Source organism: Erpetoichthys calabaricus, chromosome 1 (genome assembly GCF_900747795.2).
Source record: "Erpetoichthys calabaricus chromosome 1, fErpCal1.3, whole genome shotgun sequence".
Lineage (NCBI taxonomy): Eukaryota > Metazoa > Chordata > Cladistia > Polypteriformes > Polypteridae > Erpetoichthys > Erpetoichthys calabaricus.
This window is the reverse complement of record NC_041394.2, coordinates 126652862-126676689: the sequence shown is the minus strand read 5'-3', so window position 1 is coordinate 126676689 and position 23828 is coordinate 126652862. Positions and strand designations below refer to the sequence as shown.

At 38.9% G+C, this 23828-nt stretch overlaps 1 protein-coding gene across 2 annotated transcripts in view; it reads left to right on the top strand.

The window, feature by feature from the left end:
* Window positions 1-23828, top strand: part of bmp1a (bone morphogenetic protein 1a) — a 436202-nt gene that overhangs the window by 402194 nt on the left and 10180 nt on the right. For both annotated transcript variants that reach the window (XM_028806048.2, XM_028806058.2), the window contains exons 15-18: window positions 3392-3572; window positions 4172-4297; window positions 5793-5920; window positions 9754-9967. In XM_028806048.2, coding sequence (XP_028661881.1) covers window positions 3392-3572; window positions 4172-4297; window positions 5793-5920; window positions 9754-9967 — 649 coding nt within the window. The remainder of the gene's footprint in view (window positions 1-3391; window positions 3573-4171; window positions 4298-5792; window positions 5921-9753; window positions 9968-23828) is intronic.

Sequence of the window (23828 nt, the reverse complement as noted above, 5' to 3'; positions counted from 1 at the left end):
TAAGATAGTCCACGATCCGTGCTACCAGGTATGAATCTACTCCCATCTCCGTCAGCTTGACCCTAAGGAGCAGAGGTTGGATGGTGTTGAAGGCGCTAGAGAAGTCCAGAAACATAATTCTTACAGCGCCACTGCCTCTGTCCAAGTGGGATTAGGCTTGTTTTTCCAGCACATTCAACAGATGGTCAGTCAGATTGAGATCTGGGGAATTTGGAGGCCAAGTCAACATCTTGAAATCTTTGTCACGTTCCTCAAACTGTTTCTAAACAGTTTTCGCAATGTGGTAGGGTGCAAACAATTTCTCTAAAGCAGTGGTTGTTAAACTTTTCTTTTTTCTTGCACCCTAGTTTTGGCTTTTTTGTGTCTTTTGGATTCAGATTTTTTGACATCTGTTATAACGGATGGGGGTTTGGGTGGGTGGTGATTGTAGTTCCACCTTGCAGAATTGCCGACGAAGCAATGTTTGCTTAAGCTACACACAGCTCTCCATTGCAAGACACATCATAAACTGTATAGGACCCTTACCAGTTACTACAGTAATCCCTCGCTATATCGCGCTTCGACTTTCGCGGCTTCACTCTATCGCGGATTTTATATGTAAGCATATTTAAATATATATCGCGGATTTTTTGCTGGTTCACAGATTTCTGCGGACAATGGGTCTTTTAATTTCTGGTACATGCTTCCTCAGTCGGTTTGCCCAGTTGATTTCATACAAGGGACGCTATTGGCAGATGGCTGAGAAGCTACCCAATCAGAGCGCGTATTATGTATTAAATAAAACTCCTCAAATATATTGTGACTACAGGGGCTGTTCGCACCCCTAGAAGATACGGCCACTCCTCAAAAAACACTGAAAGATTACCTTCACATTGCTCTCTTCCTTGCTGGGCTTAAATGTGGCTGTTTTGTCAAGCGATATGCTTCCTGCATGGTGCTTCGCATACTTAAAAGCTCAAACAGCACGTATTGATTTTTAATTGTTTGTTTTTCTCTGTCTCTCTCACTCTCTCTGACATTCTGTGCTCCTGACGGAGGGGTTGTGAGCAGGGGGGGCTGTTCGCACCACTAGACGATACGGATGCTCCTCTAAAAAAATGCTGAAAGGCTACCTTTACATTGCTCCCTTCCTAGCAGCTGCGTTGTCCGGCGGTGCTTCGCATACTTAAAAGCCAAACAGCCCCTATTGATTTCTGATTGTTTGCTTTTTTCTCTCTATCTCTCTGACGTTATCTGCTCCTGACGCGCACTCCTTTGAAGAGGAAGATATGTTTGCATTCTTTTAATTGTGAGACGGAACTGTCATCTCTGTCTTGTTATGGAGCAGAGTTTAAACTTTTGAAAAAGAGACAAATGTTTGTTTGCAGTGTTTGAATAAAGTTCCTGTTTTTCTACAACCTCCTGTGTTTCTGTGCAAATCTGTGACCCAAGCATGACAATATAAAAATAACCATATAAACATATGGTTTCTACTTCGCGGATTTTCACCTTTCGCGGGGGGTCTGGAACGCAACCCCCGCGATAGAGGAGGGATTACTGTTTTATGAATCTCAACTTTGTGATACTGGATGTTGGAATTTCAGATTAGGGATACTTAACCTATAATTATAAATAGAATAATTAAGGCTAAGGATCAAATAAATTGTTTTGGTCTGGAAGGACAAATTGAAACCAAGTTACTGTATTTTCAAAGTGTTTGTTTATGCCAAAGTTGTGGTGTTCCAGAATATAACTGAAAGTGCTCTGGAAATTCAGCTTATACTTGACTTCAACAAAATCAAAATAATTACCTTTTCCTATGCTTCAAAATGTAGACATTTTACCTGAGGTTAAACTTTTACGTAACAATTAAACTGGTATTTTTTAGAAGAAATGGTCTAATGCCAGGATGAGGGTTTTTCTGTAGGTACTTTTCTTTGTATATTTATTAAAGAATTTGGATTTACTGTGAGATGGTTTTTGTGATTAGCTGTGGTTTTTCAAAGCTACTGGAATCTACTTTTCATATTGCATCTACCAACTGCCCTTTTTGGATTTTGCACATGTGTTGCTGTGTTTTCCCAACCACCCTGCGTTTTCCCACATCTGTAAACTTTGCATGGTGGCTTGTCTGATGTCTCTAAACTGGCCCTGCATGAATGAATGTGGCTGTGTGCATCATTGTGTTTTGTGATGTCTTCTATGAGGGTTAGTTCCTAGATTTGCTTAGACTGTGGCTCCCTACAACTTTAATAGTTAAAGCAGAGTCAGGAAAAGACTGTGGAGTTAGATGGTTGGATGATTTTATTAGGGGCATTACTGCTACTGAATTAAATTTTATCCTTTCATGTTTTTGGCTCATCGATTTCCATCAGTTAGTTTTGATTAACAGGTTTGTTCCCTTGATGGTTATATCTTGAGGACACAATATTGTCTTTTTTCCATGCTACCACATGCTTATGTTGTTGCTTGGAAACATCAATTATACTGCTATCAGTTGAGGCCCATTTTGACACTAGTGAGCATATTTAAGCAAACAACTAATTTCTTATGAACTAAATTGAGTCAGGGGTGCTGCTGTTAGACTTCCAAAGCTATGTGTCTTTTTGTATTACTTTCTTTGTGTACATTTCTGGGCTATTTTTCTCAGGAGTATCATACCTATAATTTTGCCTACCCCTTTTTAAAATTATTTCTGCGTAGTCTACATTACAACAGACCGTGTACTTGAGTCTTCCAACCACCCATTTTGCATTGTTTACTTTTAAATAACCTCACTATTGACTGTCATCTTCTTACACCAGTAAAATCCCTCTGTACACATTTAACTCTGGACACCCAACTGAATGCCCAAGTGATATAAATATCCAGTGTAAGGTAGGTAAGTGTGTACATGCGTGGTAGAGATGTTTACATTTTATATTCAGTGTTTTTATATGTTTCAGTTTCTGTTTAGCTGTTTTCTTAGGATTTATCAAAAACATATATTATCCATTCCTTTAGTTGTTGTAATTGGAGAATGGGTCAAAGTATTTCACAGAAATATTTGTTAATTTTTTTTTATACATAATTTTAGAATCAAAGATAAGATAATTAGTTGGGTCTATTGTGTATGAAAAAAAAATAAACTAGAGCATTTACTATCTTTCTAAACTGCTTTATGCTTTTCAAATTGATAGTATTGCCCTGCAGAGCTTTGCTCCCTGTAGGGCATGTCTATATCTTTGACAGTTTCAAGAATAATAAGACCTGCTGTTAAAAACAGTGTGTTCACCTAGAAACTTTAAAATAGAATGTAATAAGAGATAATAATGGCTTTAGTGCTACTGTTCTGGGCTGTAATATGTCACATGGTGAATGATCATATGTGTCTACAATATGAACTAGTTACATTGCTCCATCTTCCTTGCAGGTGTGTAAGTATGACTATGTAGAAGTGCGCAGTGGATTGTCAGCTGACTCTAAGTTGCACGGCAAGTTCTGTGGTGCAGAGAAACCTGAAGTGATCACATCACAGTATAACAATATGCGCATCGAGTTTAAATCAGATAACACTGTCTCAAAGAAGGGCTTCAAGGCTCATTTCTTCTCAGGTCAGCATCTTTTTGTATATTTGCTATCTTCATTTTTTGGGAATGGGTTTTTTATAGTATTTCTTTACTTTATTGTCAAAGTCAGTTATGTGGAATTTGATGAAGTGTTATAAAACATCTGTAGAAACATTCTCATATTGATTCTTTTATTTATGATTCCTCAACAGCACTCAAATGACCAAATGAATCTAAGCACGTTAGACAGGCAGTTACATATGAGCTGTTCTAATACTTACATTATGACAGATGTCAAAATGAGAGTACTGTAGTTAGTGAGGCAGCACATAATGGTTGTCTATGGAACAGGAGTAATAGGGGCTTTTATAAAGCAGTTCATGACTCTAGCTCGAGTATGACAAAAATTTTAAATATCAGTTATGTCAACTAATAGGTCAATTTTGCACACACTATCATAAAGTTAGATAAATGTTGGTCCTTTTGTTAAACAAAAAAAACACTTAACATATTCAACATTTTATCTTTGATTATATTTTAATGTCATCCTTCTTGTGAAAAATATTGTTCCAGACAGAATAAGCTAAAATTGCTATAGTCACAAAAATAGTTTATTGATCCATTTTCTTTACTTCATTTTTCAGATAAAGATGAGTGCTCAAAGAACAATGGTGGCTGTCAGCATGAATGCGTCAACACTTTTGGTAGCTACACATGTCAGTGCCGCAGTGGTTTTGTCCTTCATGACAACAAGCATGACTGTAAAGAAGGTACTTTATTCATGCATCTCTTCACTTAAAAATGTTTTGAGCTTCAAATCTCCTCCTTACAAGCAGGTTATAGTGAATAGTTTCCAGGATGGTCCAATTTAGAAAGAACTTAACAAATTACACAAAAGTGTTTGATTTATTTTTAATTAATTCAATGTCAGTGAATCACAGCTGTTTATTTACAGAGTATGTTTTTAAGTGAAATAAACGTAGATTTTTTTTATTGCATATTTTAACATAGACCATGCTACCATTATAGATGAAGACATCATGTGATGTCCAGGGCATTCTGATGATGACCTCCAGATTTGTCTGTTCCTTCTTGTAGACTGAAGAATTTCCAGACTTATTTAAATAAAATCACACTAGCATTATCACTTCAACTCAGTCTGCATCCACCAATCAAGCACAATAGACTTGAAAGTCTGTACAACAGACTTACAATAGATTTTATGGTGATGTTGATCAACTTTCTTGATATTATTATCACAGTTCTAAGAAAATAGAAACATTAACACTTGGGGTATTGCCATACATATGCACTGCTCTTGCTTACAGTCATTACATTCTTTCAGTTTAGAAGCCATAGCTAGCCCAAATACTGTAGTTTTTTGAACAAGACTGTCCTTACAACATTTAAAATGCTATTTTTGATCCTAAGAACTCAAATTAAAAGTAATGTGAAATTAAGTATGACATCTTTTGACATTTGGCATTTTGTTTTCTCATTCATTTAACACATGAAAACTTTATATCTTAAAATCTTCACACATGTTCTGTGGGGGATGATCATTAAATCTGACCAAGTTCAGTCGTCTGGTATTGCCAACTGGGTTAGAGTCAAACAGTATTTATTAAAATATGCATTGTTAATCTTAAAATGCAATCTGCTCTAGTCTAAAATAAAAAATGAAGTGGTGCTTTCTTGTAAGAGTCTCCAAACTCTGTTAGTGATGTAATATTGTATAAATTATATTAACTGAGCATTCTTTTTAGATGCAGTACTGAACTACAGAATAATCAAAATAACTGGATATGATCTGCTAATTGACTACATTATATATCAGCTACTGTGTTTGTATCAATTCTTTCTAACCCAGATCAGCACTGGGTTTAAAGTTAGGTTGGAGTTCTAGTGTAAAAAATACTGTAGAGGAAATTAATTAAATCCATGTCATCATTAGCAAGAATATATTGCATTTACTTCAAAAGGTGTCCCACTATTTTGTTACCCATAAGTATGCATGACTTTTATATTTTCTTTGCATTAGATGATAGTTCTTTTCTTTAACTAACTTTCTAGTCTGATGCATCCTCAAGTGAGGTTTTAAAAGTGCTCCCGCCTGATGTTTTCAGTGGCATAATTGTGAATCACATAAGCAGATGGGAATACCATCTGGCTTATGTTAGAAAAGCTTTGAGAAAGATTTGTTTTGCTCAAAGACATTATTTGCGTGGGTGTATGAGAAATCTTTTTTTTTCTCCCTTTATCCAGCGGGTTGTGATCACACAGTGAACAGTATTTATGGCACAATTACCAGCCCCAACTGGCCTGACAAGTATCCAAGCAAGAAAGATTGCACATGGATTCTTACCAGCACACCAGGACATCGCATTAAAATTGTACGTATGGCAAAGCATTTTTTTTTTTTTTTAAACAGAGCATCTTTATTAATTAAAATCTGCAAGTGTAACTTAACAATAATCTGTCATCACTTCCTATCCATATTTCATAGCTACCTATTTTCCATTTAAGGTGTAGCAAGCATAAAATAAACTGGATGAGATGGCAGGCAGATTTATTCAATAAAAACGGAAATATTCAAAGGGCGTCTATGAGTTTCCACTTTTCGGAACATAACTGAGAATATTATTGGATGAGACAAGATAAAAGGGAGAGTCACACAAGGAACAGGTGTAAATTGGGAAACAACAATTTAGTAACTTTACTGAAGAAATTTTCCAACTGAAAGTATGAGATCATGGATTAGAGTTCAAAGGCAGCTTAGCATTCTCCACTAATAACCTCAAGTTTTATTAAATTTGATTAATGTATGTGTTAATTTCACTTAAATCTCAATGCTTTTTCCACATTATTTCAACATGTAATATCTAATATTCAATGATGTTCTCTGTTTCAGTCCCATGCACTGTATTTTGAGGAAAATTACATTTATATTAGGATACTACTTGTGTAACATCATAAATTATATCTGCATGAAAATAAAAGCAATTTTAAACTGCTTGAAATTTTAAAAGCACAACATAGGACCTAAATGGGTACTGTGATTCTGCTCCTGACTGCTTTTACATTCCCTGCTCTTCTCCTTACACTGTCTCTTTTAATACCAGTTGTTAAGCATTTTACACTTTGGGCATTTAACAACTCTAGCTTTTACAATGGCAAAATGCAATGTGAGACAACCTCCAGTGTCTACATGGTCTACTTTTAGATCAGTTATTTTTTCTCTTTGCATATGGCCATTATTGCAACAATCTGTTCTAAGTACCTTTAGGTTAAAAAGTGTATAATCTTACATTTCTGAAACTCCTACCAGTGATCGAAATATCACTGCTTAATTACTTGGCAGGTACAGGACTCGACAGGAATGGACTGGGATCAAAAGTTGACCCTGGATGTTGTCAAGACTAGCCCCCCACTGTTTGCCAAAAATAAAGCATCATTCTCTTCTGTGCATGCACACATGATATTCACTATTGGTCTGTCAGTAAACTATTATACTAGGTGGCATCAAATCACAGGCTGTGCTTAGTGACCCTCAGACATTCTCTGACTCTGAATTCTGATACTTGTGTAGGTGCTTTGTCCTTCCACCTCTAACCAAATATACAATTTTGCTCTCCAGATCATTTGCTAGGCTGAATATTGACAAAAAATTAAGAATGTATGAGGTTTCAGCACATGGACAAAGTTAGGTTTTACTCCTAACTAAACTTCTGTTCAGTGCAAGCTAGTTCCTATTTAAGTCACTCTGCATGAAATTTAATATCCTTGTTAAATAAAGCATGAAACAGTGTAGATCATTTGTGACATTACATTAGAGGACATAAAATCAAAGAGACATATTCTAGCCTTATGATGTTTAACACCATGTATTAACTATTGTGGCTTGTGGTTGTGGCTTAATAAAGTATTTAAAATTTTTATTAGTTTGAGTGTTCTGATTAATTCCTTTGGTGTCTGTGTCATCATAGGATGCCGAGTTATTTCTACACTCTTACTCTGCTACAGTTCCTCACTAAGAAATCCCTAATTTTTTTGCAAGGAGAACAGCCCACTGACTATTGTCCCAGTATTCCCAGTGGCTGGTTTATCTCTGATATATGGGTTCCGTTAAGTCCCAGGAGCAAAATGAAACAATACTTTGACTTTAATGAGTCTTGGGTCCTGTTTGCTTCATGGATAAGGTGGTGACGATTGATGTAACCTATTCAGTTCTTTGTTCATGCATTTCATGACCAAAACATCTGGCAATGTGATGTGTATTTATTTATTTGTTTCTTTGTTTATTTTGTAAAGAAAGAAAGATAAAGAGAAGGAAGTGCTTAAACAGAGACCGTCTTCTGGCCATTACGCTGGAACAGATTTTAGCTAAAGCTGATATCACATTACATGAGGTATTTCATATTGGCTGTCCAAAGTTTGCTGTGATTGTTGATAGGCCATGTCAGTTTAAATGACTGAAAATCACAGTCCATGTCACATTTACCGATTGTGTGTTGACCGTTCAGCACAGCTGTGCTTGCCCCTTTATCAATCAGCCAATAGTGTGCTGCCTAACGGAGCCCGCACTGTACGAAGGATTAGCACCTACGGAGAGTATACAGTAGCTGCAATTTCAGCCCTTTTTTCTTCTTTTTCACTTCTATCTTGATACTTACAGTAAATATGCACCATCAGACAGATGAGCTTCTGTTCAGTTTGCGAGGTCCAAAACACCCAGGCTCCTTATTACTTTTTGCTGCATTCTATGCACTGCCGAATGAGCATTCATTGGTTGTCAGCTCTCATACACACAGAGCCCACCCATGACTAAAGACCAAATCAAACCACTTTGATTTTATCAGAGTGAGCCGTGGACTACTTTGAGTGAGTTGCTGGTTATGTTACATTAAGTGACTGGTTTCACAGGAGCATGCCCCCAACTGCTAAAATTATGAAAATCGCTGGAAAAGTCTATCGTGTGACATAGACTTTGAGGTGATATTTTTACATGTTGTCTTGCATAGAAATCTCTTGAACTATAGTATCTATAAGCTTTCTGTAAACCTGTTTCATTTTTTATTTTTTTCAGTACTTCACAAGACCCTTTTGAAATTGTAGCATCTGGTTTTCTGAGAAATAGACTAATTCTTTGTTTTATTTATTGGCTTCTCTTTCCCACAAGAATTAAAACAATTATATATCTTACATAGATATATAGTTCTACAAAACTACGAAAAAGCTGTTAATACATTATTACCCTACAATTCTTGTTGAAGCAGAGAAACCACAAGTTATCTCCCCTTCTTCTTCTCTCTCTCTCACCACCACACTGCTTTCCTCCAGTCGAGTGTTGCCTTCTTTCCTCCCAGTTCCGACTCGAATAGACAAGGCAGTGCAGTCCCTTTTATTGAGGACTTTGGAGTACTTCTGGTGCCAGGATTGTCGACCGTTGGAATTACTTCCTGGTCATACGTAACTCCTACATAACAGGGAGTACATCTCCATGCAGCACCCTCTTGCGGTACCCATGGGCCCCAGCAGGGCTGCACTGACAGACTACAACTCCCGGCATATCCTGATGGTTCCCGAATGGACGCTGATATCGAGGGCCACTGCCATCTAGCGACTGGGGGGAATAAACATCCTTTAGAAACAGTTCTTCCTTTACACCCTTTTTGATTATGGGCAGGGATGGTGCTACACATATTTCCGGTCGGAATACCTGTCCATTTATCTGGGGCTTCCCACCCAGATAAGAAACCATATTCTGTATTGATTGTGATTTCCACCCATCCATTTGGTCAGTTTTGTCCGGGCACGACATCCTTCCCTATTTCGGCTGGGATGCCTTTCTGTCCACTCAGGCTTCCCGTCCGGGTAAGGTATCTTCCTAACTTCTTGCCAGGATGTCCCTGTGTGCCACCTGCAACATTCTATTATAAACTGTGACTTTTCATCAGTTTTACTATCTGGATTATTGGAACACACTTCCAAATTAATAAAAACTGTTTCCATATCCCTATTGTCCTGTCAATTTCCATTTATTTTCCTTTCTAAAGCCATAAAATGATATTCCACTTATTGCTGTAATTCCTCATTATTGTTTTCTTGTCTCCGATCACAGTATACACCTTCCTGATTTACTAATACAGTACAAGGTTGAAGGATGTCTGTGTAGGCAGAGTGATACAAGGTATAATCTGAATGTGAGCTCTTTCTGTCTTTGCAGGTGTTCAATGAGTTGGATATGGAGCCACATGATGAGTGCACCTATGATCATGTTGAGCTTTTTGATGGACATGATGCAAAGGCTCAAGTCCTTGGCCGTTTTTGTGGAGGCAAAAAGCCTGAGCCGGTGGTTTCATCCAGCAACCACTTGTTTGTTAAGTTCTTTTCAGACAATTCAGTGCAGAAAAAAGGATTTGAGGCTTCTTACATGCCAGGTAATTTTCACAGTGTTGCATAAAGTATACAACTGCTTTATCTGAATAAAAGTGAGGATACCTTTATAGAAAATGACTGAAGTAGCAGTAAAAAATTACTCATCAGGAGACATCTCAAGTAGAAGTTTTAAGTACTATACAGTATGCAATATACAGTATGCAATATTATGGGTACTTAGGTATCACAAGTGTAAGTAAATGTTGGATTTGTACCTTTTTCCTATATTGTCAAAAATGTTTGTACAAAATTAAAATAATTTAGGCTGACCTTTTGCATGTGAATTGTAGTATAATCACTAAAGTAAGTACAACTTGAAGCAATGTGCAGGTGTGCAGGTTTTGCCCACTTTAAGGAGCTAATCTATACCTGAAAACCCCTTCATAAAGTGATTTTTCTTGTAATGTGCACACCTAATTAGAAATCTTTTAATTGGAAAATATTTTTAACAGCTCCCTGGCCCATGGAATTACCTTAGATTTTTTCAAATAACACCAAACTACATGAAAGCTGACAGAATTAAAAATATAAATATATTCACATCTCATATCTTTGCTAGTTACTGATAAACAAGACCCTAGGAGTTAAGATTCTGCTACACTATATTGTACTGACTTACTTATCAATACTTGCTGCTACTTTAGTACAAGGACATGAACTGGGTCACAGGTCAAGAAGCTTTAATCAAAATGCTTTTTAAGAGTGCTAAAGGCAAAAGATAACAATTAAGTCACTCAATACAATCAATTTGTGAAAATCATACTTATTTAGAATACTCAACTCTCACAATCCCCCCTTTTGTTCTTCAAGAACAACAATAATCAATCATCATTTACTTTAAGTAATTGATTTAGGTAGGTCTACAATTGCATAAGTCGGTTCAAGTGACAGGGCAACATAACCAATATCAGGAGGGGAAGCAGAAATATTTAACATGATTTTGGTGACACGTGGCATAAACACTCACATAGTACACTTAAATATATAGTAGCATAATAGAATGATGATGACAAAAATTATTAAAGTAACAAAAACTGCTTTTAATCAGGTCAATTGGGAGCAAAAATTAGATCAGCCACATGAAGAATCTTATTGGCCAGATCAGGTATATTGTGAGGATTGTTTTTGGAATGTAGAAGCAATATTTCTGTCCTATCACATTGCAAGTACCTCACTGGGCTTCCAAAATTTTGCAGAGTCATAGTTCTTGTAGCAAAAGCATCAGCTGAAAGGTCTTGAAAGGCCTCGGAGGTGAAATTAACCATGAGTGTAGTACATCAGCCAGTTCATTTATGAGTGCTACAGCTGCAGGCCCAAAAATGTGAGGCAGAAAAATTGCTCCATACTGCAGGCCATCACTGATGGGAGTTATCTGAGAAACTGAGATGGTGGCATGTTTAACCTGAACAGGAGACGGATCAGGGTCTGAATGAACAGTCACATCAGGTAACACATAGGCCAAGTAGCACACTCTACTCCAGTTTGAAGGCAGCCACATATAAACCTGATGGCCATAAACAAAATAAGTGTTGCTAGGTGCCTCAGGTCTATTGGTTACCATAGCTAAGATTTGAACCCCAGAAAAGCTGAACAAGTGTCCAAAACCCCCATGGAAAGGTGACAATGTATTTAGGCAGCTCTGGGTTTTCCCAACAACAGGGGAGGTGGAAAAACTTCTCATAAAACAGTATCCAGGCAGCACACCTTTAGAAGTGAAAAAGTACAGTGGTCTGATGCAATTGGTAAAGGTGCAATGTTTCAGTCAAGGGAAAACATAAGAGCTATTGAGATATTATTTTTAAACCCCATCTGTGTATTTTCTGCATGTTAAATTTGCCACTCTGTTATGGTTTGATAGAAAAAGATATCAGGTAGAAGTGTTACCATCCACTTTAACATAGTCCCATCAATTAATAAACCAGCAGGATCCATTATATGCTGTCTTACCACAGACATGAGGGGTATCTTGGTCATGAGAGCAATGCTGACAATATAATGGATGGTACCATTAAAGTTAAACAGAGTCAACAGACCCATGAAAATCTCTGGTTATAGTGGTATAGACTGAAGAGGAATGCCATGTTTATGAGAGTCTATTTATATCCTATTTGTAGGTGAACAAGCTTCTCTGTCCATTATATTAGCTAATAGGATTATTAAGATTATGGTAAATGCTTCAGATTAATACTATTGTTCTGATGTTAAAGTTGGCCTCAGAGCATGCCTTGTTCCTGCTGTTAAGGCCTTAGGACATGCCCTTGAGGCTATCTCTCAAGGCTTACTTGATCCACAGACGGGGTGGATTCTCCCACGGCCTGGATCATATCAGGAAGATCCGTTTCCTTTCTTCCCTCCCTTCCCAGGATGCAGCTACAACACCATGCTGGAATTCGAAGCCATTGCAATAAATGGTGGTCAAGTTGTCACTCAGATATCAGCTTTATTATACTCTTCTGGAGACAAAACATGAGTAGAAACTCAAGTGAATCAATCTTTCTTGTAGTTTCTGCATTGTGCTGAAGGTAAGTCATCTGCTGACAGAAGACTTAAGAATTTTCTAATTATTACGCAATATAGCAATATTTAATCAAAAAGTGTTTGGAGACCCTAAAGGAGAAGGCTACACCTCTTGCATCAGTTGTATCATGAGTAATTAATGACGTGTCAGGCCTAAATTTTACTTTTGTTGGGGATATCAAAATCCAATTAAAAAATTTTGTAAGAGTGATATTTACATTTAAAGTTATATTTAGATCTATATTCAAGTATATTTCCTTAGTATATCAGTGTATAGGAAAAAAAACAAAACCTTTCACTATCCATTGTAGCTTTGGTGAATTAACTTTCTTATATGTACACTAACCTTACAAACACAATAAATGTTATAAACTAAATTATTAGGCTTAGATATGACATACAGACTAATATTTAATTTTACATTGAAAATGCACATACTGTACTGTGCATCAGACAACATAAACAAAGGGCATGAAAAAGAAATCAGTTTTATACATACATATATATTTATATATCGCATATTTTTTTTCAATTTGTCTAATGCCAAATCTCTCTGAATAGGCAGCAGGTCACACTGATATGGGTAGGCTAACAAGACAATGAGAAATAAAGTTCTGGTCCTTTTTTTAGTAAATCAGTAGTCATATCCCATTTAAATGAAGACTACTTTTGTTAATAATATCAATTTATTTATACAAGATAATGCCAAAATTTTGATTTTTTTATCCATAACTTTCTGTAAAAGCTAAGCAACACAAGCTGTGTTCCTGAAGTCCAGTATCTTCACTGATATTTTCAAGGTTGGAATATTGAAAATGTACAGTCTTTGGAAAAAGTTGAATCTATAGTTCTTTAGTATTAACCAATTATCATTCACTGTGCTCTTCTTTCTGTTTATAAAGAATAACCAAAATGTAACTTTGCCAAATCAAACATGTCTTTTTCAAAATGCTTCCGATTAATCTATGTACATACAGTATGTCTTATTTGGAGCAGAAGCCTATTACAATTGCAAAGCAGGAACAATACCCGTTCAGGACGCCAGTCCATCTCTGGATGGACACACACACTAAGTTCAGATTAGCAACACCAATTCAGCTTCCCTACATGTCTGTGAACTGTGGAAAGAAACCAGAGCAGCACCCTGAGCATGCAAACTCAATGCAGGCAGCAATCGTAGGGTGAACCTCAGTCTCTTTGTTGCAAAGTTGCAGTATTGACTATTGCACCACCGTACATTCCCATTTACCCCTCACCCTACAGCCTATGCAATAAAATGATTAAAAAGCTTGCAGTAATTAAAATTTGCCAGGTCAAATTATTTAATTTAATTTCCTAATTACTTTCCTTATTTTTAAGTTATACAGCACACTTTACCTCTTTAACACTGTCAACATAATATATCCAAATACTTTCATCCCAAATTACCTGAGCAAGCTTCCTATGCATACTTAACATGATTGCAAGAGCACACACATATTCCATAAACTGCAGCCCAACCTTTTTTTAGAAAACATTTGTCTCGTGTGTACTTTATGCTTATCCAAAGAATATTTTGCTACGGGTAACCAATGATTTGCGTATGGCAGCAGACTCTGGACAAACCAGCATATTAATTCTGTTAGACCTCAGTGCAGCATTTGACACTGTCAGACATGACATTCTACTGTCCAGAATGGAGAACATGCTGGGTATCTCTGGCAATGCCCTCCAGTGGTTCAAGTCCTATCTGACTGATAGGCAAGAGTTTGCTAATCTTGGCAACAGCAGGTCCAGAACAGCCCCAGTCATACAAGGAGTTCCTCAGGGCTCTGTCCTCGGTCTTCTGCTTTTCTGTATTTATGTGCTTCCCCTTGGCCATATTATTCGTAGCTTTGGACTGGGTTATCATTTTTATGCAGATGATACTCAACTCTACTTCAATGTTAAAAGTGGAACTTCATCAGAGCTTTCTCTGCTCACAACTTGCCTCAGTGAAATTAAAACCTGGATGGATCCAGCAAATTGGGAATAAAGTGCAACTTAATAAAATGAGCTCCTTCCCAGTCAGTCTTGGTGGTGATCTCATCAGACCTGCCTCTACTGCAAAGAATCTTTGTGTCATTTTTGATTCCTCCCTCTCTTATTCCGCCCACATAAATCACATTAAGAAACTTTCTTACTTTCACCTCCGTAACATATCCCGTGTTCGCTCCTTCCTCTCCTTCTCTAATGCTGAGAAACTTGTCCATGCTTTTATCACATCCCGCATCGATTATTGTAATTCCCTACTGGCAGGTGCCCCTTCTAATCTTATATCACAGCTCCAGCTTATTCAAAACTAGGCTGCAAGAGTCCTTACTCGAACCAGCAACAGTGAGCACATCACACCCATCCTGCTCCGCCTTCACTGGCTCCCTGTGTCTTACAGAATTTAATATAAAACTAGGCTCACCCGCCTTTTAAGGCGACCGACTTTTATCCTCAATTCGTGTGCGCTCCCAGGCATGTAAGTGTAGGGAATGAGAACATCAAAGTGCCCATTCATAACATCTCCCGAAAACCTAAGTTTTTTTATCCCCTCGAGAGCCTGTCCAAACTTGGAGTGTAGGACTCCATAATAATATACTTGAAATTCATAGGTGAACAACTCTCCCGCTGCCATTAGCTCAGAAATGGTACCATAAGTTTGAGACTTTTACATTTCAGTGAGATACTGAAGCTCATTTGTATATTAGATTCCTGACGGCATCATTGTAAATGGCTGAAACCTTGACCAATTACTTAAAACATGTCGTACAATGTCAGCCCGAATCTGTACCGCTAAAGGCGGAGTTTCATGCACCAAATAAGCTATAGATGAGAATAAGCAAGCACCATCTCCCCTGATATTTACTACGTGGCGAGGCATTTGTACTCCATCAACATTAATTATTTCCAGAGACATAATTTTGTCTATTTTTCCAGCACATCGCGCACAAAAGCAAGGGAACGATGGGAACACCAGCACTCTGCTCACATCGCGTCGCTTCATACCGCAAGCCACAAGTAGTAAGTCTGTGATAAGCGGAATACCGCTACGCTTTGTACTCACGGGACGGAAGGACAATCCCGACCACTTTTATATAGTGTCTCGATTCTACTAATAACCAACAAAGCCTTAAATAACTTTGCGCCAAACTACATCAGTGACCTTCTCCATCACTATGTACCTGTCCGCCCACTTAGGTCCTCTGATTCTGGCAATCTTGTTGTGCCTCACGCTAATCTACACTCAATGGGTGACAGGGCCTTCAGCTGTATAGCGCCCAGACTCTGGAATGACCTACCAAAATTAATTGAATTCTTTTAAAAAACAACTCAAAACTCATCTGTTCAGGAAGGCTTTCAGCTCTACCTGACTTTATTACCCCTCCCTCAGTTTACCTCTATGTCAAGATGCTCATGTAACCTGTGTGTGTGTGTGCTATGCCACCAATTATGTTGTCTGTTTATCTTGTGATATTGGCGCTTGGTTGGCGCTGAACCAACACAGACTGACACCAGAGGCACGGGTAAAATAAACAAAAAGATTTATTTTCTTCAGCCGTGGGACACGTCTTTCCCATGTCCCATTGGCTCTACACAGTCCCGAAACACAAATAAAACGCCCCAAACCACACTCTTCTTTCCTCCACTCCTCCCAGGGCAGCTTCGTCCTCAACCTCCTGACTCTGGCTCCCTGAGCAGTGGCTGCAGGCTCCCTTTATAGCCCACCCAGAAGTGCTTCAGGTGGTAATTAACCTCAATTAGGCTGCACTTCCTGGTGTGGCTGCGTTGCCGTCTACATGTGCTCAGGAAGCCTTGCAGCTCCCCCTGGCGGTGGCCATGGAGCCCAACCAGAATGCGCTCTGGTGTTCCATATTACCGGCCTGATACAACCCAGGGGGGCTGCCACCAAGTGTTCCGGGGGATGTAGCGTGCATCCCATGGCTGTTCCCCCGGTTCCAGTGTCGAAGGGACGTCCCGGCCTGGCATGGGCCCCGGCCGTCCGCCATACTCTGAATTTACTATGTTACTCTTTTTATTTATTTATCTATTTTAGTACAATGCTATATACTGCATACCCTGCTGTTCTTTCTTAAACTTTGTGGAGTGCCTTGAGCATGGGAAAGGTGCTATATAAATAAAATGTATTATTATTATTATTAGAGCTTGGCCAGAGCTCTATAAGAAGTTGCCTTAAATTCATAAAAATGATATAAAACAATCCTGGAGACGTTTTTGTTTCATCAAATAGTATATATTTTCAAAACCAATTGAAATATTTGTTCTAAATTAATTCAGAGCACTGTTAATTTGACTATAGATACATATTTTTCACTTTGTGAACACAGTGTACTCATAGGTTTTCAACAAGTGGATTAAATAGACTAAGCAATCCTCTCTGTATCACAAAACAGTACTATCACGTAACTATAGACAGAGGAGCCGCTCTGCGTGCATACACACGCTGTAGGTGGGGTGAGTGGCTGAGAAAGCAATCAGACAGAAAGTGAGAAAAGAAGGAACAAATACTTCAACTATCGTTGCTTTTGTACTGACTTTGCAAATGTAGCTACAGTTAAACATTCCCTTTCATATTTTCTCAATCTGCATAAATTCTTAATTACTTTATATTGATTCTTTTTTTCCCCATTTAATTTTATTCTTTCCCCAAGAATATACACTGCTCAAAAAAATTAAGGGAATCACACATTGGATCTCAATGAATGAAATATTCAAGTGGAAAATCTTTACTTACGTAATAAATAGTGTGTAATTCATTGAGAACAAAATGATGTAACAGCGGTCAATGGGAACCAAAATCACGAACCCATTGAGGTATGAATTCAGCATCACACTGAAAATAAAAGTAAAAAATTGAAATCGCAGGCTGATTCATCTTGGGTGAATAGCAACACGACAATTCATATGTGACTCAGTAGTGTGTATGGCTTTCATATGTCTGTATGTACTCTCGACAACGTCTGGGCATGGTGTCCTATACCATGATCAGGGCATCAGTGAACTCCTGGACAGTCTGTGGTGCTGTTTGGCAGTGTCAGATGCACAGATACATAACACCTCAGAGGTTCTCAGTTGGATTCAGAGACGGGGAATGTGCAGGCCAGTCAAATGCCTTTGTCATTCAGGAACTGCTTACACACTGTGCCACATGAGGTTAGGCATTGTCCTGCAACAGGAGGAACCCAGGGGTCACTGCACCAGCATAAGGTCTGACAGTGGCTCTGAGGATTTCATCCCGGTACATAACAACAGTCAGGGTACCGTAGCCTAACACATGGAGGTCTATGCAACCTACAAAGTTGTACCTTTCCAGACCATCACTGACCCACCAACAAACCAGTTGTTTTAGGTGATGTTCCAGGCTGCATAATGTTCACTACGGCATCTCCAGACTATTTAACGTCTGTCACATGTGCGCCGTATGAACCTGCTTTCATCTGTGAAGAGAACTGGGTGCCACCTGTTAAGCTGCTAATTGTGTATTCTCTGGTGACTGTCAATCAAGCTGCATGGTGATGGGCTGTTAGCACAGGTCCCACTAGAAAACATCAGACCCTCAAGCCACCCTCATGGAGTCTGTTTCTGACAATTTAGTCAGAAACATGCATACCAGTGGCCACTTGGAGGTCATTTTGTAGGGCTCTGGCAGTGCTCCTCCTTTTCCTCCTCGCACAAAGGAGCAGATACCAGTCCTGCTGCTGAGCTGATGCCCTTCTCCAGCCCCATTCATCTCTCATTATGTAAAGGCCCATCTCCTGGTATCTCGTCCATGCTCTTGAGACTGTGCTGGGAAATACAGCAAACCTTCTTGCAATGGCATGTATGAATGTGCCATCTCGGAAGAGTTGGACTACCTGTGCAACCTAAATCAGCTGCAGTAGTGACATTAGCAAAACATAAAACTCAAGAATATCAGTCGGGAATAATAAGGGTAGCGCAATTGTGGCCATTACCTGCAAAACCATTCCTTTTTTGGGGGTTGTCTTACTGTTGCCTCTCCAGTGCACCTGTTCTCACTTTCATTTGCGCCAAAGCAGGTGAAGTTGATTCACAGTCACTTATGCTTCCTAACTAGGCAAATTGATATTCCTGAATTGACTTGGTGTCAGATTGTGATGATTATGTATTTTCTTTCAAATGTTTTGAGAAGTATGTGTATTTTTTTGCAGAGAATTCACTACATTAAAGACTAGTTTAATAATAATTCAGAAATCACAGCTGTAGTTCCACTGGCACTAGTGTTCTCAGTGATTCCTAAAAGCAGTGTCCTAACAAAGCGCTGGCACACAGGCCTAGAAGGACCATGGTCACAAACTTTAGGTGCAGCAAAAGACAACTCCCAAAAATTGGGCCACACACAAGGTCGACTTCACAACCCATATGCCATGCCTTAAGGAGCCACTTGGCGTATTTATTGGTAGTCTCCGGTGTTTCTCAGTATCTATTAAAGTAGGCTACAGCTGTGAGATCTGATAAAGCACAACATAAGTTCTTTAATAACTTAGTAATTAGTTCAATATGTAAACACTTAGTAAATTAACAAATTTCTGAGTCATCACTATAAATGAAATCCAAGGATGTCCTTTATTTTCACCAAGCTTAAACAGTAAAGTGGACAAGGGCTCACAAAATCCATCCTCCAGTTTATGCCAGTCCGGAATATTCTGGAAGGGGAAATAGCCTTCGAAATATTGTCCATTTTACCTTCTCCTTCCACAGCCTCCTGTTCCCTTTTACCATTTTGAAGTATGGTATCATAGTGATGACCCCCAGAAAACGAAAGTAGCCTGTGACGATGCGGGTTCAGCTCCACGCTCCCATCGGCTGTTAGGGAGCCCTTGAACCCAACACTGTCGGTAATATCACCGATGAGCTAGACAGTAAGGCAATAACAATGAGCAAGGGGATGATGTATAAGTGCAAAAGTGCTTTTATTAACATAGAACAAAACAGTGTTCATAATAAAGTGCTGTGCAGTTCAAATGTCTTCATTAAATAAATAATCCATAAAAAAGCAAGTGAAAAACCAAAGGAACAAACGTGGATGTTAAAATCCATTAGGAAAACTCTTCTAAAAACCACGAGGTAAAAATGTCACAGGAAGTAATATATTAAAACCAAAAGCCGGGTGTCTTCTGTTTCCATGGCGGCTCCCCTGCTACACCCATCTGGACTGCTGTACAGGAGAGTCGCCTACCTGCAGGATCAGCTGCCCTTCAATCAGGTCCGGTAGCCCTCCGACCCTTGGTTTCGTCAGGCTCCCAACCGGCCCAAGACTTTGGACCATTCCCCAGCAGCCAAGGCGCTCACACTGAGGCTACACCAGTCCAAAGCCTCATCGACTCCCGCTGCCTTCTACGGTCAGTCGACTTCTCCACTGGTCACTCCGGCTCCTAAATCGCTCAGCTGGAGTGACTACTTTCTCAGCCCCACTGAGTGTCGGCCAAACACTCCCCTCGTGGGCTCTCCTCCCAGCTTCCTGCTTTCTCCCTCACTCATTCTCCTTCTTCCTCACACCCGCTTTCTACCTGCTTCCTGTCTTCTCCTACTACCTCCTGTTCTCTCTTTCCTTCTTTTCTTTTTTCCCCCCTTTAACCGTCTCAGGCTTCTCTATATATGCGGAGAGAACATGGCAGCTGCAGCGCATTAGCCACAGGAACAATCACGGATGTGGGCAGTCCCTCACCTGTGCACTTAGGTGAGAAACGGCCACACCGCAGATCGCCCTGCGAGTCGCTACAGTCACCATGCCCCCTCACTAAGCCGCGAGCGCGGTGATTATTTATTTAAAACAAAACGGCCTTTGCTGGAAGAGCTGTGGACCCATAACACCACATAGCCACAGACTTTAACCATGTCAGAGACTTGAACTCTGTTGAGAGGACTTGATCCCGTCTTTCTTATTCTTACTCTTAGAAGATCTGAGCCCCTTTTCCTTATTCTATGAGGACTTGAACCCCTCATTTTTGATCAGAAGGGACTTCTGGAGGAGACTCGGACTCCTCTTCTTTTTCGAGACTTGAATTGGATTCTGGGCAATTACCCTTGCCCCTATCTTGTCATTCAGCCGGCTCTTTTTCTTCACTTAGTCCATTAATTTACCATAGGGAGGGGGCTGTGGCAGCCTCTTGTCCTCTGAATCTGTGGGATTCTTACCAACATGAAACAGTTTCTTCTGAATACTTTTCTTTTCTCTCTGAGATAATACCTCCAACATATTATCAGTTGTGGAAATAACTGAGAGTAGGATTGTCAAAGTGAAATCGCAAAAGCTGGTCCAAGATAGGAAGAATACCTTTATTGACCCATACGTGGAGCCACTCGGTACATGGAAAGGTATGACTGTCTTACAGACACTTGTAACACTTCTTAAATACACTTGTTAATTACAGAAATGTGTGTGATTAGTCTCAGATCTCATGTCCTTGCTAGTCACTGATAAACAAGACTCTTGGAGTCAGGATCCTGCTACACTAGATTGTACTGGTTTTCTTATCAGTACTTGTTCTTGTACTAAAGTAGCAGGAGGGACTGGGATACAGATCAAGAGGTTTTAATTAAAATGCGTTTTAAGAGTTCTAAAGGCAAAAACTAACAATTAACAAGGACATGAGTCACTCAATATAATCAGTTTGTGAAAATCATGTTTATTTGTAATAATCAACTCTCACACATTTCACCGACATCCAGCTTTGCCTTCTTTAACAGGCTGTTGTGAGGGAGCTGTTTGAACGTGGCAGCATCAACTGTGGGAATAACTTAAACTTGGCTTGTGCATCACCAAATTATAGCCCAGCCTTGCCCTGTTTTGTAATGTTCTGTGAGGTGTACTTGCAAAGACTGAATAGATAACCGGGTGTTAACACCAGCAGTGCACATTTGAAAATTGTCTCAGATTCTATATCTACATACATTTTTCTGAAGTGGTGGAAGAGTGTATTTTAGATAATTGACTGAGCTCCCTGAAAAATTGATTATTTTATCTTGCAACTTGTCCCCAGCTTAAAAAATACCCATACATGTAGCAAAGGACAAAACACTCAAAACATTTGAAAAAATGATGACTTAACTTGACTTTAAATCATGATTAAAATTTTTTGAAACAAGCAATATTGGAGACACATGAAGGCAGCAAATCATTGCCACAAGAGACTCTAAATACAACAGGAACTTGGCTAAGTTTTTTTGTCTATGGCCAATGTCTTGGCTCTGCCGCTGTGTCCACAAAGCCTGACAGAACATCCAAAAAACTGGAGGAATTCAAAGAAGACAGCACTCAGATGTTAAGCCATTGTAACAGCCAGCCAGCCAGAGATCTTTTCATCAACTTTTTCAAGTATTATTTACAAACATTAGTCCAATAACCAATTTGGTTATCTCAAACGTTCCATATTATCTCTTTCTTTAACCTGTATATTCTGACAAGTACTTGGTTATATAAAAGATCTTGTGCTTGATCTTAACACTAGAATTACCAGTCTACGAAAAAACTCGTAGATCCGGCCCACCTTAAAACCGTTCTCACCTCTCCTTTGTCTTCTAAATGTGCCGATTAACACAAGCAGCAAGCAGCCGGCTATTCCATCCCCCACCACCGCAGAATATTCACTAAGTTTTCCCAGCTCATGCCTTGTTTGATTATCTGGGAGTGACTGGTGCTGGAGTTTTAGAGTAGAAATAATAGATCGCTATTTGGAACACACGCATTTCATGTGTGTTCTGTTTCTACAGTAATCTGTGTAAACACATTTTTAAAACAGAAACGTTTTTCATATTTTAGTAGTAAATGGCAAAATGTAGGCATAAACTATACAATGTATGAAGCCTGAAGTCCAAAGATCAAGTAAACACGAATTCACAAAAGGTTCAAGGATGATACAACAGCTTCCGGGGCATAGCGGAAAGATTTGCTGACCTGTAATCAAGAGTCCCCGGTTTGATCCTCACTCACTCCTATATTTGCCGTTTTCAGTAGTGAGCTGCTCCTTTTGTTAATATTATACAGTACACACATACATTTGGTTTGCGTCTGTATCACATGGTGTGCATTTATAGGACTTGTAAAAGTTACTGTTTTTTTTACTTTTATTCTCTCTAAATCACGATCACGATACATACGAAACAGGGTTTGGGAGGTAGTATGTATCATGATCGTGATTTAGAGAGAATAAAAGCTGTATGCTGTTTCTTTTGTACTCTAGGACATGCAGAGGATAGAATAGTACAGAGCAGTAAGTTCAGCGCTATATGCAATCATCAGATTCAAACGTTAACTGTTTCGTATGTATCGTGATCCTGATTTAGAGAGAATAAAAGTAAAAACTTTTACAAGTCCTATAAATGCACACCGTGTGTTACAGACGCAAACCAAATGTATGTGTGTACTGTATAATATTAAGAAAAGGAGCAGCTCACTACTGAAAACGGCAAATATAGGAGTGAGTGGGGATCGAACTGGGGACTCTTGATTACATGTCAACAAATCTTATCACTACGCCACGGAAGAAGTTGAATTATCCTTGAACCTTTTGTGAAAGTGTTTACTTGATCTTTGGACTTCAGGCTTCATACATTATATAGTTTATACCTACATTTTGTCATTTACTACTAAAATATGAAAAACGATTCTGTTTTAAAAATGTGTTTACACAGATTACTGTAGAAACGGAACACACATGAACTGCATGTGTTCCAAATAGCGATGTATTATTTCCACTCTAAAACTCCAGCACTTCAGTCACTCCCAGATAATCAAACAAGGCATGAGCTGGGAAAACTTAGTGAACATTCTGCGGCAGTGGGGGATGGAATAACCGGCTGCATGCTGCTCGTGTTAATCGGCACATTTAGAAGACAAAAGAGAGCTGAGAATGGTTTTAAGGTGGGCCGGATCTACGAGTTTTTTCGTAGACTCTGGTAATTCTAGTGTTAAACTATAAGCTGTAACTGTCTCTAAATGTTTGTATTTGACTTGGGCTTTGGCTTCAGCTCATATAGCATTTAGCACCTTAGTACAGGCTAAAATAGTTTTATATATTTGTATATATGCAAGCTAAATCTATGTGTAAATATTTAAATACATAAAGAAGACTGTTCAGCAACAAATAATCAAGTCGATTTGTTACAGCTACACAACCAAGTGAATGCCATTAGTCCAAAATTGTAAAATACAAATAAACTGCGAAAAACTGGGTAATAAAGACTTCACCCTGTACACCTTGTTGGGTGCTTAGGCTTCAACTGCCCATGCTCAGAAACTGAATATTCAATAGACAAATGAATAAGTCTGATAATTTCTCACCAACATATTACTTCAAA